A 13,847-nucleotide genomic window follows, 5' to 3' on the forward strand; every position below is an offset into this window, starting at 1 on the left:
TCTCAGGGCCTGAGAAGTGCTGTAGGTACCGACGGAATGGCCACTCCTTCGCCAAAAGCAATTCTCTCCTGGGAAACCCACCCTGCACAGGAAACATCACACTTCATCCAGCAAATGCTCCCTGGTTCTCCACTGCTGCAGCCCCTCCTTTAGAGCCAGAGCGTCCCAAAGGAAGACGTGGGGTTTTCTACAGCACCTGGAGCATATAGGCAGCTCGCCCATTGTGTGGCTGGGGGGGGGGTCCTTTCTGCTTTTAGGGTGCACCCTTCTGGCGCGCTTTGAGATCCTCTGGTGGAAGATGCAAAGAGTTAATCACTGAACAGAGTTGCTATTTAACTCGCCTGATGTGGGAGGGGAAATGACTGACCCGAGCTAAAGGAATTCACCGGCTCCAGGCTAAGGGGCGGGGCAGGAACGAAGCCTCCAGCGCAGGCAGGAAGCGGGCGGAGGCCCACGCGACATGGTCCGGGAGTTGTCGCTCCAGCTGGGCGTTCCGCGGTGGAAGGTTGCAACCCCGCGCTCCTAGCCCCAGCCGAGCATGGCCCGGCGAAGGGAGGCCGATCTCGGCTCGCTGCTAGCGCAGGCCCGGGAGGCGTACCGAGGGGCCTTTGCAGGGGCGGACCCTGAGATCGCGGTGTCAGCCCCCGGCAGGGTGAACCTGATCGGAGAGCACACAGACTACAACCAGGGCTTCGTGCTGCCTATGGTAAGGGGCTGGGCGGGGGCAGCCCGCCGAAGCATTGCTTGGGCTGTGCTCATGCCGGCCCCGCGAGTTGGGCGCAGTAACCCCAGGCACTTCGGTACCATCCCGCTCTTTCACAGAGGAGCGGGGGGGGGGTCAAGTCCGCATTGTTGCGAGGGTCGGGAGCAGGATCCTCCGCGTTGCTGCCTCCCTCCGTGTTTCTGCAGCCCCCTGGCTCGCGAGACGAACACTTGTCCCGCGTGTTTGTTGCACGGGGCGTCACCGCAGAGAGACCCACAAAAGGAACCGCCCCTTGCCCCAGGAGGGTGGCGGAATAAAGAGCCTCCCCCCGCGAGAATCACAACACTCAGACTTGCTCCCAGTCCCAGCAAAATATTAACTGTCAAAACTATCAGTCCTGAATTCTTCCCGCTCTGCTACAGCCTGTATCAGCACAGTGCCCTACAAACGGTAACCAAGTCACTCGGCTCCGGATGTCGGGTTGGATTAGGTTAGAACTGGAAAAGGTTCAGAAAAGGGCAACAAAAATGATTAGGGGTCTGGAGCATCTGCCATGTGAGGACGAGGACTTCTCAGCTTGGAAAAGAGATGGGGGGGAGGGGGAGGATACGATAGAGGTCTATAAAATCATGAGTGGTGTGGAGAAAATAAATAAGAGAGTGTAATTTAGACTTGTAACACAAGAACTGGGGGTCACCAAATGAAATTAATAGGCAGCAGGTTTAAAACAATTGAAAGGAAGTATTTTATCACATAGTGCACAGCCAACCTGTGGAACTCCTTGCCAGAGGATGTTGTGAAGGCCAAGACTGTAACAGGGTTCAAAAAAGAACTAGATAAGTTCATGGAGGATAGGCCCATCAATGGCTATTAGCCAGGATGGGCAGGGAAGGTGTCCCTAACCTCTGTTTGCCAGAAGCTGGGAATGAGCGAGGGGATGGATCACTTGATGATTACTTGTTCTGTTCATTCCCTCTGGGGTACCTTGCATTGGCCACTGTCAGATAGGGTGACCAGACGGCAAATGTGAAAAATCGGGGCGGGGCTGCGAGGTAATAGGTGCCTATATAAGACACAGCCCCAAATATCAGGACTATCCCTATAAAATCGGGACATCTGATCACCCTACTGTCAGAAGACAGAATACTGGGCTAGATGGCCCTTTGGTCTGACCTAGTACAGCTGTTCTTCTGGATAAAAATCAGGCCTTAGGACAATAAGTCCCCCGGTTTAGTAAACTTAAGATTTCCCCCATCACCGTGTAATGGTTTTTGACCTAGCTGTGGCTATCCAGTGGCAATACTGCCAGACATGCTGTGTGTGTTGGAAGCACTTCTTAGCAGCCTCTTGGCCTGGGCTTGGATTAACTTCCCCAAATGAGAATTCTAGGGCACAGGGTGACTCACTGGAGAAGGTAGGAATCATTCTCATCTTCCTGCCATTCCAGGAAACGAACAAGTGTCAGACAGCAGACTTAGAGCACCACCCTGTGGGCACAGCGCTAGGGAAAACAGCTTTAGGCCAAGATTTCCAACCGTGGATGGCTCCTCAATCCTTTTTTCTGGCATCTAAATAAATGGCCTAATTTCCAAAGGTGCTAAGTGCCCTTTGACTTCCCATGCTCAACAGGGTTTTTGAAAATCGTGCCACTTATTTAGGTGCTTAAATATGGATTTGGGAGCCTGTCTTTTGGCAATCATGGGCCTGGCCTGTAATTACAACTCCATCTCCTTCAGAGCTGCAATCTCACCGCTGAGCATGACAGGTAACATGGTCCTGGGTAAATGAGGTTACAGATGGATTGTACTGCCCTTCCCCTATTCCGAAAGTATGTCCTGAAGCAACCACTGGGCAATTAAACTGCTTAATTCTCCTCCTTTTCTTTTCTCACTCTGTAGTTTCTGCCCCTCTAACTTTTAATTTGCAAACACGTGTTGATGCAGACAGAGTTTTTTGCCCCTTCTGACTGCCTGGGGCAAATCCTGACTCCAGTAACTTGATCTTTGACTAGGACTTTATTTGGCAGTGGTAACATTGGGAAACCCTAAGAGAAAAAGCTAGTCTGATGCCTTCACTTTCCATAGAGCCTGGGCTGTGAGGATGGCATTTGTGATGCAATGACCTGTCCACTAGCAGCTAGGCGGAAGCCACTATACTGGTTTCCTACAGGCCACCAAAGAGCTAGCACAGCACAGTAATGTCTTTACGTCTCCTGCTCTGGGAGGGGGAATCAGTGTGGTTTTTGTTTTTTTTTTTAATTTATTCAAGGCCGCTTTTCATGCGAACAAACTGACCCAGGGAATAAAATCCTGACGAGGAGGCAATCCTAAGAGCATTATCTCTGCACACGTGTATAATTCTGCCACTGTGTGTAGGAAGGCTGGTATCTCTCTGGGGGCAACGTTAAGGTTGTTTGGGTTTCTCAGTTGCAGGACATGGCAGCAAGGCCATTGCCATCCTTGTGATAAGAGGCACAAAATAGCAACCGGTTCATAGAGAGTGGGAAATTCCTCCTCCTTGGGGCTCCAGCCTGCTCCCTATGGCCAGTTTCCCAGTGGGAGAAGGATCCCAGCCGTAATGCCAAGACCCTTGGATATCTCTGCACTGTCAGTTGCACTGGCTTTCGGAAGCAGGACCTGTTGCAGGTTTCCCTCATTTCCTTTTGCACTGGGTGGGGTTCAGCCAACGTCTCTCTCTGCAGGCCCTGCAGCTGGGCACTGTGCTGGTCGGGAGCCCAAGGCGGGATGGAACGATATCCATCATTACAACCGCGGAGGAGGCAGAGGAGCCCAAAAGGGTGCAGTTTCCAGCTCCGACAGAAGGAAACACCCTGAGGCCCGGGGAACCTCACTGGGCCAACTATGTGAAGGGCGTGATCCAGCATTACCGGGGTAAGGTCCAAACGCACCTGGGCAGCAGGAGCAATGTTCCTGCAGGCTCTCAGGATGCAGCGTGCTATGGTTGGGAGGGTGGATGTTACAGTGGGACTGGGACAGAACTAGGAACAACTGTAGCCTCACTTCCAGCTGAACATTAGTGAAACCCAGCTGATTCCTGCAGCTGCTCTTCCATTTGTGTCTTGTCTGCTACTACAAGACAGTGCCTGAAACCCAGGTGCCATCTCTCTGCCTTCACCAGGCAGCCTGCCTTCCTGCTCCCAGAAGTGACTGCTCCATGGCGGAACTGGCGGTGAGTAAGGGATATCTTCCTCCACTGCCCTTCCCTCTCCCTGAGGCTGCTGCCCCAGCACTGGGCTGCAACTATAGGGAGACCAAACAGCAGTGGGCCAAGCGTGGTATGAGGATACAGCTTGGTTGTTTGGATTACCTCATGGGAGCGAGAGCGGAAGAGTTAAAGATGGGCCTTGAACCAGCTCATTAGAGCTGTGGTACTCGTCTCCTTTGAGACGGCCTTCACCTGCCCTCTATCCGGTCAGACACAGCCTGATGGCTACTGGCCTTTCTAAACTGGACGTGGTTCCCCCAGCCTCTCTCCAATGGCAGCTGCCTCCCATGGGGTGTTGTACTCCCAGGAGTGTCACCAGTCCAAGTCCACTTCATTTTCTGTCTTGTCTTTGGATGGGCTTATTCTCCTTCTCCCCTTTGTTTTTTGTCTCCATTACAGCTGGTCCTCTCCCGGGCTTCAACGCAGTGATAGCCAGTAACGTCCCGCTGGGTGGTGGCCTGTCTAGTTCAGCCTCTCTGGAAGTGGCTACATATACCTTTCTGCAGCAGCTCTGCCCAGGTAACACAACAGCCGGTTCATCAGCTCCACAAGCCTAGTGCAGGAGAGAACCTCTCTAATGGGATCGATCCTCTGTGCCTAGTCCAGGCGCTGGCCAAGAGACACTACAGGAGCTGCTGTGATTCCACTTCTCCCCTTCGCCACCACTGAGAGCTGCATCACAGCCACTGAGCTGCTCCCCCTTCGCAGAGGTGGAGCCCATCCCTTCCAGCAGGGCCCCTCCAGATCCCTGGCTAACTCTGCACAGGACTAATAGGAACTCTCTCTCTCTCTGTTGAGAATCAATCAGGAAATTCTTTGGGTTGGCCAGGGTGGGTGGGGAATGCTCCTTTGGGAGCAAGTGTGATATATAGCAGCACTTCCACCCTTCCCTGTGAGTGTATCCGATCAAATTCTGGCTGAAGAATGTGGCATCCAACATATGGTGACTGAATGGGTCCATGCAGCCTGGTACCCTGTCTGAGATAGTGGCCAGCACATGTGATGCCTGAGAAAAAGACAAATGTGCCCCTCACACTGGGGAAGAGTGTGCCTAGATTGTGCAGTATTGCACGTGGGTGGGGAAGAGTCCTTGTGACCCCAGCTGGCATGTGATCAGCAACAGAATTAAGCGCAGAATATGGTATATGCAAGGTTTATACCTCCCTTAAGCTCTGTTCGGAGACCATGTGCAGGCTGTCTGCAGGGGGTGAATTTCACCCGGGCTGCAATTCCCCTTTGCTTGCATAGCTGCAAACGTTATTAGCAGAGATAGGTTCAAGCCACAGAATTTGGATTTGGAGTCCGAACTGCCTGACGCAGCCAGGTTTTAGTTGGGAGCGATCTCTAGCTATAACTCCAGCCCTTTTAAACAGGCAGCTGCAGTGCTGGCTCTGTAATGAAAGACAGTGAAAATGAACTAATTCCCAACCCCCCATCCCGTCCCTGGGGCCAGGTGGGAAATGGCACGAAGCAGGCACCATGCTAATCTAGCTCTTTCTCATTTGGCACAGATGATGGGGACTTGGTAGCCAAGGCTCTGGCATGCCAGAAGGCTGAGCACACCTTTGCTGGTATGCCCTGTGGGATCATGGACCAGTTCATATCTGTGATGGGCAAAGAGGGCCATGCATTGCTGATAGACTGCAGGTCAGGACACGGACACAAAGCTTATTTTACCATTTCATGATGATACTCTGCACTTCTACAGCACCTTTCCTCCGAGGATCTCGAAGCCTGATCATCTGCCCACTAAGCCTCATAACAGAGGCTTGGAGAGGTGTAGGGCCAGACACCCGTTACATTAAGAGTTACACTACAGAGGGGCCTTATGTATAGTGTCTAGCTGGCTGGGCAAGGGCAAGCCTAGCCTGGGGATCTGAACAGCATGTGAGCTGCTCCCCACTGGAACTAGTAGCCTCCTGTGACCTTCGGCCAGTGACAAAGGGTCACAGTCCCCACTATCCAGCGCCCCCCAGCTTTCCACACACACACAAGCCACAGAGATCTTGGGATAGGGCCACAAGATGGCTCCATGGCTGTGGATGCTGGATAGCCTTCCACAGGGTTATTATTATGGGAATGGAATGACTTAAACAGTAAAACCCTGACAGAAATCCTTACAGGATCATTGCCAGTAAAACCCATCCTTGGAGGGCCAGGAACTCCAAAGTTACTATTGAATGTTTCCATTGCAGTAGTGCCTACTGGCCACATGCTAGGTGCTGTGCAAACACTGAATAAATGACAGCCCCAGAGAGCTTAAGGTTAAACTGAAGAGCCCCCAAACACTTGGAGTAGCTTATGTAGAGGGTAAGCTCTGTGCGGGGAGGACTAGCTTTATCTGCACATGGAGGCTCTAGTAAGATAGAGCCCTGACTTGGACCTGTGGCTGTTACTGCAGTACAATTGGTGAGATGATGAAAATGCAGCATCAAAGTGCCCAAATCACCTTAACTCTGCCCCTTTAGAGATGCCAGCCTCCCAGCTGTGTGGGTGGAGAGCAGCTCTAACACTGACTTTGTTCCTAGGTGGCTCTGAGCCTCAGAGTGATGTCCATGGCCTCGCTGTAATGCAGGCTTCTAAGGGGTGCCGAAGTGGCTGCTCCGATGCAGCTCCCAGCTCATCAGGGGCTCAGGTTGAAACAGGAAGTCCCGTCCCTGTGACCCTGCTGTGACCTCTGTTCCAGGTCGCTGGAGACTTTCCTCTTGCCTTTGACCGACCCCAGCTTAGTGGTTCTCATCACCAACTCCAACGTACGGCACGCGCTGACAGGCAGCGAGTACCCCACGCGCCGGCACCAGTGCGAGGAGGCAGCGAAGGCTCTGGGCAAGGCCAGTCTGAGGGAGGCCTGTATGGCCGACTTGGAGGGTGAATGCAACGTCTTCCTTGGGTCACCAGGACTGTCTGCTGCAGCCTAAATCTTGTGTGGCGAGCGAGCTTGTCTATGGAGGGGCAGGGCAGGGACGGTGTAGGGAGCAAGCTTGGTGACGGGGGCAGCAGTGGGAGGGGGAAGGGATGGTGTAGGGAGAGAGCTTGGCAACTAGGGGGAGGAAGGCAGTGGGAGGGGGCAGGGACGATGTGGGCAGCGAGCTTGGTGAGTATGGGTAGGGGGAGGAGGCAGTGGGAGAGGGGCAGGGGAGCAAGCTTGACTACCATGGGGGGGTGGGAAGATGGTGGGAGAAGGGGCAGGGACTGTGTGGGGAGTAAGCTTGGCAACTGTGTGTGTGTGTGGGGGGGGAAGTGGTAAGAACTTGGTGATTTTGTGGGGAGGGGGAGGGGGCAGGGACAGTGTGGGGAATGAACTTGGTGACTTTGGGGGGGTGAGGAGGGATGGTGTGGGGAGCGAGCTTGGTGACTTTGGGGGGGGGAAGAGGGGCAGGGACTGCATATGGAGTGAGCTTGGTGACTCTGGGGGGCAAATAGAGAAGTTAACTCAGAAGGTGCTGACAGCATGGGGCTCCATTCCAGCTGGTGCCATTTGGAGGCTCTAGGCCATGGGTCACGTTTCAGTCTAGCCTTGTGCGTCTCCAGCTGCCCAGGCCCTGCTGAGCGAGGAGGTGTACCGGCGTGCGAGGCACGTCATCGGAGAAATAGAGCGCACCTCCCGGGCGGCGCAGGCGCTGCAGGCCAAGGACTACAGGACATTCGGGAGGCTGATGGTGGAAAGTCACAACTCCCTCCGGTACGGGCGTCGCCAGCCCCACTGGATAGGGACACTGCAGCCGGGGGTAGGGTAGCAGTAGCTCTCAGGGCCCAAGGATGGGACAGAAGGAGAGCAAGGTGGACAGCTTCAACCATGAGATTTCCCATGCAGTGTCCTACCTCGTCTCTCCCACCGCTCACCATTCCGGGGGGGTGGGGGGGGAGGGGGAAGCAGGTGGGAAGCCTGCAATAAGTGACAGACTTTAGGAATAACTGCAGAAAAGAGTCTGTTCTACTGCCTTGGCATTGGTCTGTACCAGAGGATTCAGAAGGAGGCCTCTGCCCCTGCTCCTCAAGCATGCCCATGGCCAGTTACCCAATACCCCTATCACTGAAGGAAACGTGCCAGGAATCCCAGCAGCTGGGCCTGCACTTTGAGAGGCTTTGCCCTTTCCATTTTGGCTAGCAAATGCATGTGTTTCTAGGACTGGCCTGAAATTGGACCTCAGGAGGAATCAAACGACTCTTCCATCTCTCACTGCAGCCAGGTGCTATAAGGCTGGGTGTGTTAGGAATGTGTGTACAGGGATGCAGCACTGGCAGGCTGCCCAGACTCTGGTTTGTGTTTCCCAGGGATGATTATGAGGTCAGCTGTCCTGAGCTGGATGAACTGGTGGCTGCAGCATTGGAAGTCAGTGGGGTTTATGGCAGCAGGATGACAGGTGGAGGCTTCGGAGGCTGCACGGTCACGCTGCTGGAGGCTGGAGCAGCAGAGGAAGCTGTGCAGCACATCAAGGTATGTAGCTCTTCTAACGCCATAACTCTGGCCTTCAGCCTGGTCTCAGGACTTGCAGTGCAGAGCTTGGCTCCACCAATGTGAGTGGAGAATTCTGACCAGGCAAGGTCAAGGCGGAGGAGGCCGCCCATGGAAGGTGGCTGAAAAGGCTGCTCAATCAGCCTGGGATAGTGAGACAGATGAGTGTTCCAGAGAATATCCCAGGAGAGTGAATAAGCAAAGTGACACGTAGCTGGAGACACTGCCTGGAGGACATGGATTGGTAATGGGGCTATAGGACCTTTGGCTCGCTAGGGCGCTAGTCTCAGTGTGACCATCTTACTGGTCCCATCAGATGGTTGTACCGAAGTGTATATGAAATGAGTTGTGGTTGGGGGCCAATAATGCTCAGTCTGGCAGTAGCTTCCCTGAATGCATTCTGATTGTGTGGCCCATTGCATTAGCATGCAGACTCTGTTGGACTCTTCAGTGTTTGCTTCTCCTTTTGTCTCCTAGGAGAAGTACAGTGGCACAGCTACTTTCTATTTCACCATGCCTTCAGATGGGGCAAAGGCACAACCTCTGTAAGGAGTGACTTCCCTTCCTGCATAGGGCTCTCGGACTCAGGGTCCTGAACGGCATCAGAGGAAAAGTCCTGAGCCAGCTGCCTTCTCGCGTCCTCCTGAAGGAAACCAAACATGACCCTAACTTCTAACTTCACAATGGAACACAGGGAAATGTACAAATCTGTGCCACTCAAATAATAAAACTAATTTTGCACAACAGTTCTGCCACTTGACTTAACCATCTCAGTCCAAACCACTGGAGACCATATTCTGATCTCCAGATTACAGTGGTGGTCTGGGCAACGTGTAGTGGCAGTGTACTAAGCTTTATGCAAGCCATTACTAATTACTGAAGGGACGCATAGGGACTAAGATGACCAAGGGCCATGTGCCAAGTACCCCAAGAGAAGGCATCACTCGTATGCTGGGAGCGTGGTACATCCTAGCCCCTGTAACTCATCCCTTGCCAGCTGGCACAACTGCCAATCTTTACCTCTGAATTTTTGCAATAAATGGGGCAGCCAGACTATAGAGAAAATTGTTTATTAAGTGCAATATAAAGCCATGTGGTCCAGAACACCTGCGGACAGACTGTTCCTTGGTACACACCGGAAACATTCATGTGCCAACAATTGTACTTAACCACTTTTTTGTAGCTTTCATGAGATATGTTCTATTGTGGCTCTTCCGTACAAACCTTTTAACAGGGCAGGTTGTTAGAATTGGGATCATCCAACAGGCTGCATTCTGCCCCAGATAACCTGAATTAACTCTTTGGTTACAATTATTGTATGAACTCTCCCGTGGCAGCGAATCAGTGTGTTATAACTACAGTACAAAGTGCTGTGATGCACAGCGACGGAGGCTGGAGTCAATGTGGTGTGGTGTTGGTGAAGTTCCACTTTAGCTGAAAATACGTCCATGTCTAGGAAAAAAAAGTAGTAGCCGAGAGCCCTGGAAGCCAGGAACTGAAATATAAGGCCAACCGGACATTCATTCAGTAACTAAATATTGCTAATGGGCTGTGTAAAACCACATTTGGTTTAATTTCTAACAGACCAGGCTTCTTGTATTTAGATCAAGAACTGAACTAGCCCCAGTTCCCACCTACGTTTAGGACAGGATGGTCATGCACAATGGGGAGAACGTGTGTATATCAATCACACACACACACGGGTCTGGCTCACATGGCAATCAGTGGCAAAATTCCCACTGAAGCCAGGTGCAAGACTGAGCCCTTGAAATGGTCTGTCCTGGGAGCTCTCCCTGGTTCTCGAGGAATGGCAGAGAAGTTCCATAGTCTGCTTCAATAAAACCAATGACACCTCCAGGGAATAAGGGCAGCTATTGTTTTTGTTCCGCAACCTTTGAAAACTGGCCTTACCCATGAAAGGTGGGAGCTGCCGTTCTTACTAGGAACAGTTTCCCAAATGCTCAGGAGCAGCTCCTATGCTAGTCGGCTGAGGGTGAAGTTGAACCAGTCCATGCTCAGACCCCTTCAGAGCCAAATGTCAAACAAGAAGCAATTCAAGAGCATTTCTCATTGGTAGATTTCAAAGGTGTGTCCTACCATCCCCGTCTGACAGATGTGCCACATGGCACCAGGGTGTTAAGTGTCTTGCCCAAGCTCAGGGAAGGAGTCAGTGGTGCAGCCAGGACTAGAACCCCCTAGGGGTTTTGCCTCCCAATCCACATCTCTAGCTTTTGGCCCACGCTCTTTCAGCTCTTGTTCAGCCAGCTAACGCTGTGCAACGGCCTGGAGGGCCTTAGGGGGAGATTTTCAACAGCATAAATAGGAGCTGCCCCATTCCCACCGACTTCCCATGGGAGTTGAGTACTTAGCTACCCTTTGGGCCTTTGCAAATCTTCCCTTAAGCGTTTAGGTTAAGAGCCATATTAAACATCGGCACAGCTGGGTTGGATGTGTGGCTATGGAACTTAGCACACAAGCCCTGCGGTTAGTACTGTACATTATGATAAGAATCGCTCGCTTCAAAGACTCCCCCCTCGGGGAGAGGGTTGGGAAGTGAAACATACGAACGAGTCACCCCGCTGGCATAACTTAGTGCAGTGTTTGCAGAGGCATGTGGGACAGAAAAGCAAAGCTCCCCCTCCCCCCACCCATTGCCACGAATGCGCTAGGGAAAGTGAACATAGAGAGATTCCAGCACCACCGGGTTGGGAAGCAGCAGGAAGGGAACTCAGCAAAGGTTATGGCAAGATGCTAGGATGCCTCATCGATCCAGAAGCCAGACACAACAGCAATAACTCTAGTAAAGGATCACTGGACAATGGTCAGACGCATGACAGCCCCTACTGCCCTCAGCCTTGGGTAGCAGGACTTGGGTAGCGACTTGGTTCATGCAGCCTTGCCACCAAGCGGTAGCCATGCACGGCAAGGTTCCAGCACAGCTCTTGGCCCCGGTGTGGTCTGAGAATGGCTGATGTTGGGGAAAGAACTACTTGGCTGAGGCTAACAGTTCATCCCCTGTAAAGGAGAGAGACCGTCCCGCCCCCACTTCTCTCTCTGCTGTCACCTTGTACTGGGTGACAGTGGAATGTAATACACTACAGAGAGTATTTTGGGCAGGGGATCAAAGGCCTTTACAAGTCATGCAATGTTATCTGCATTAAAGCTCCACTGGGGGGAAAGTGACACCGATAAGGATTTGGGGTCTTAGGTTTATAACCAAGTTGCTTTTTCAAGAAAACAAAAATATTACCCGTTTATAGTACATTTCTTCCGATCCTACGCCACTGAACTAGCAATTCTGATTCTTCCCTTGTAGTCCTCCAGGCTTTACTTGGCCTTCGCCCAAGTGTATGCTGTAGCTACAGTAAGACTGGACTGTTGTATGCTTTGCAGTACACAGGCTCCTCGATATGGGATGATCGAGAGGGTTGGGTTGCTGTACTGCAGAAATCAACAGTGGAGGATTTAGGTACTGGTCTAAAGCCCATTGAAATCACTGGGTGTTTTCCCATTGCCTTTGGATCAGACTCCTTAACCAGCCTCTGCTATTACAAATGTTTCCCAAAAGCTGTGTGTCCTTAATGCTCATTGTAGATCTCATCTACCTAGGTTTCTTTATAAAATAATAAAATATATTTATACGAGGAAAACTGTACAAGAGTTAGCAAAATTGCATCATAGAGCATTGTGGGTAATGCTATGCAAATGAAGGCTATAATTTGTTACTGCAGTACCACACATTAGCAGCAGGGGGCTTTACACAAACAGGTGCAGTAGGCATGCAGCGATTACTCTGACCATCTACACTGCAACATGGGCTTATAAACCATAGACCTGTGCACATCTGCAGAGCACAATGGCGTTGCCTCCCACTGGTGAAACGAATGGGGAAAAGCAGGTTGGAAAAATAGAAATGACCATGCACGACAGGTAGCACACCAGGCAGAGGAGGAGATGGACATTTAAATACAAACCAAAGCCCAGTGCAGTCAGACTCCCAGCGGGAGGCCAGCGGTGTGAGAACGGGTAGGCAGCACATACACACAAAGTCAGCCGATAAGGATTATACTACCCGGGACTCCACAAACGGCTGGCCAATCACCCTGCACTGAGAAGCCTCTGCGACAGACCACTCAGTGGAGATCCTAGGCCGGCCAGCCCAGAAACGGAGAGCTCCAAATGCCAATCACACACTTGCCACCCCATCTGCTGACTTGCCATCTCCACGGCGGTGGGCTTCAAAGGAATGACCAGTGTGTCAAGTGCCACTGCAGTTCTATGCCCAGGTGGGATTGGGTGGGCACGGCGACCCAGAGCCTGGAAGCTCACCATAGCATGAGCCTGCCTGAAAAGCTCTGCAGTCTGAACACGCACACCCCTTAGGCAGCCGCTCCCCAGCTCAGGCTTCGAAGAACTGTGCCTCCATCTGTTTGGTGAGTGTTCCGCTGGACATCATGGTCCTACTGACAAACTCTTTGGTGACCTGCTTGGTGAGGGTGCCACTGCTCTCCACCCGCTGGGTGGTCATCAACATGCCATCTGCAACAAGAGGAGCAGGTCAGCCATGGGCATGACGGCCTATGTGAGGTGCTGCCCTGGCTCTATCCCGGCTGGACTGTCAGACAGGAGGAGCAGTCGCTTTTGGGCCCTAGCCAGTGTGTTGGGAACGAAATTCTCTGCCGGACCCCACATGAAGCCCGAAGCCACAGCAGGACTTGGGCTGCATTCAGGAAATGCAACCGTGGCACATTTCAGACTGGCATCCACTCAGTACTAGGGGAGGCAGAGCAGGCAGCACTGCAGCGAGGACAGAGAGGAGTTGGTTCAGTTCCCACTGACAGCAATTTATTGTGTCTCAAAATCATTACCCCTTGGCACCAGAGGGGTGAAGGGATGGGGAGATATAAACACCATTTTTTAAATTGTTCATTTTTCCTCTCCCTTTCTCCTTTCGCCTACCTTGCTGAAAGCCTCCAGCATTGAACAGCTTTGAGGAGCCCTCCAGTAGCCCCTCTCTGGATGTCTGCAAAGCTAGGAGCGTGAGATCTATGGGCAGTCAGGATTGTGCTGTAACTTCACTACACCAGGCACCTTCCTTTACACTGGCCAATACCCACGACTGACTCCATACAACAATCTGCCCCGTCTCCAGGGCCTGAAGCATTCCAGACAGGAAGCCCTTACCTGTGTAGTAGGGCTCCAGAGAGGAGTGGCTGATAGTGGTGGTGGTGTTGTATTCCGCAGGAAGGTTGTACACTTCCTCTCTCATGTATTGCTGTCCTCCGAACTGTGAGAAAGCTCCTGGAGAGAAGAGAAAAGTCAGCCCGGGAAAAGTTGCAGGAGCTGTACGATCACATGGAACCCCTAGCTATCCATCACTGAGCAATGAACACCTACGACCCTCTCCCCATACCACTAGGCAGAGAGCTTATGCCATAACTCTTCCATTAGGAGCCCTTAAAG

At 52.2% G+C, this 13,847-nt stretch overlaps 2 protein-coding genes across 3 annotated transcripts in view; one reads left to right on the plus strand and one right to left on the minus strand.

The window, feature by feature from the left end:
* The first annotated feature begins 274 nt into the window (after positions 1–274).
* GALK1 (galactokinase 1) lies at positions 275–9,130 on the plus strand. The gene is made up of 8 exons (XM_050919377.1): positions 275–706; positions 3,405–3,594; positions 4,328–4,447; positions 5,440–5,575; positions 6,615–6,796; positions 7,460–7,610; positions 8,204–8,366; positions 8,862–9,130. The coding sequence occupies exons 1-8, from the start codon at positions 539–541 to the stop codon at positions 8,931–8,933; spliced, it is 1,182 nt and encodes a 393-aa protein (XP_050775334.1). The 5' UTR covers positions 275–538; the 3' UTR covers positions 8,934–9,130.
* Positions 9,131–11,236: 2,106 nt separating this feature from the next.
* ITGB4 (integrin subunit beta 4) overlaps positions 11,237–13,847 on the minus strand; it is a 55,475-nt gene continuing 52,864 nt past the window's right edge. For both annotated transcript variants that reach the window (XM_050919109.1, XM_050919108.1), the window contains 2 exons: positions 13,569–13,685; positions 11,237–12,923 (listed from right to left, as the gene is read on the minus strand). In XM_050919109.1, coding sequence (XP_050775066.1) covers positions 12,784–12,923; positions 13,569–13,685 — 257 coding nt within the window. In that variant the 3' untranslated portion in view covers positions 11,237–12,783. The remainder of the gene's footprint in view (positions 12,924–13,568; positions 13,686–13,847) is intronic.

The sequence above is a fragment of the Gopherus flavomarginatus genome, chromosome 12, assembly GCF_025201925.1.
Source record: "Gopherus flavomarginatus isolate rGopFla2 chromosome 12, rGopFla2.mat.asm, whole genome shotgun sequence".
Classification (NCBI taxonomy): domain Eukaryota; kingdom Metazoa; phylum Chordata; order Testudines; family Testudinidae; genus Gopherus; species Gopherus flavomarginatus.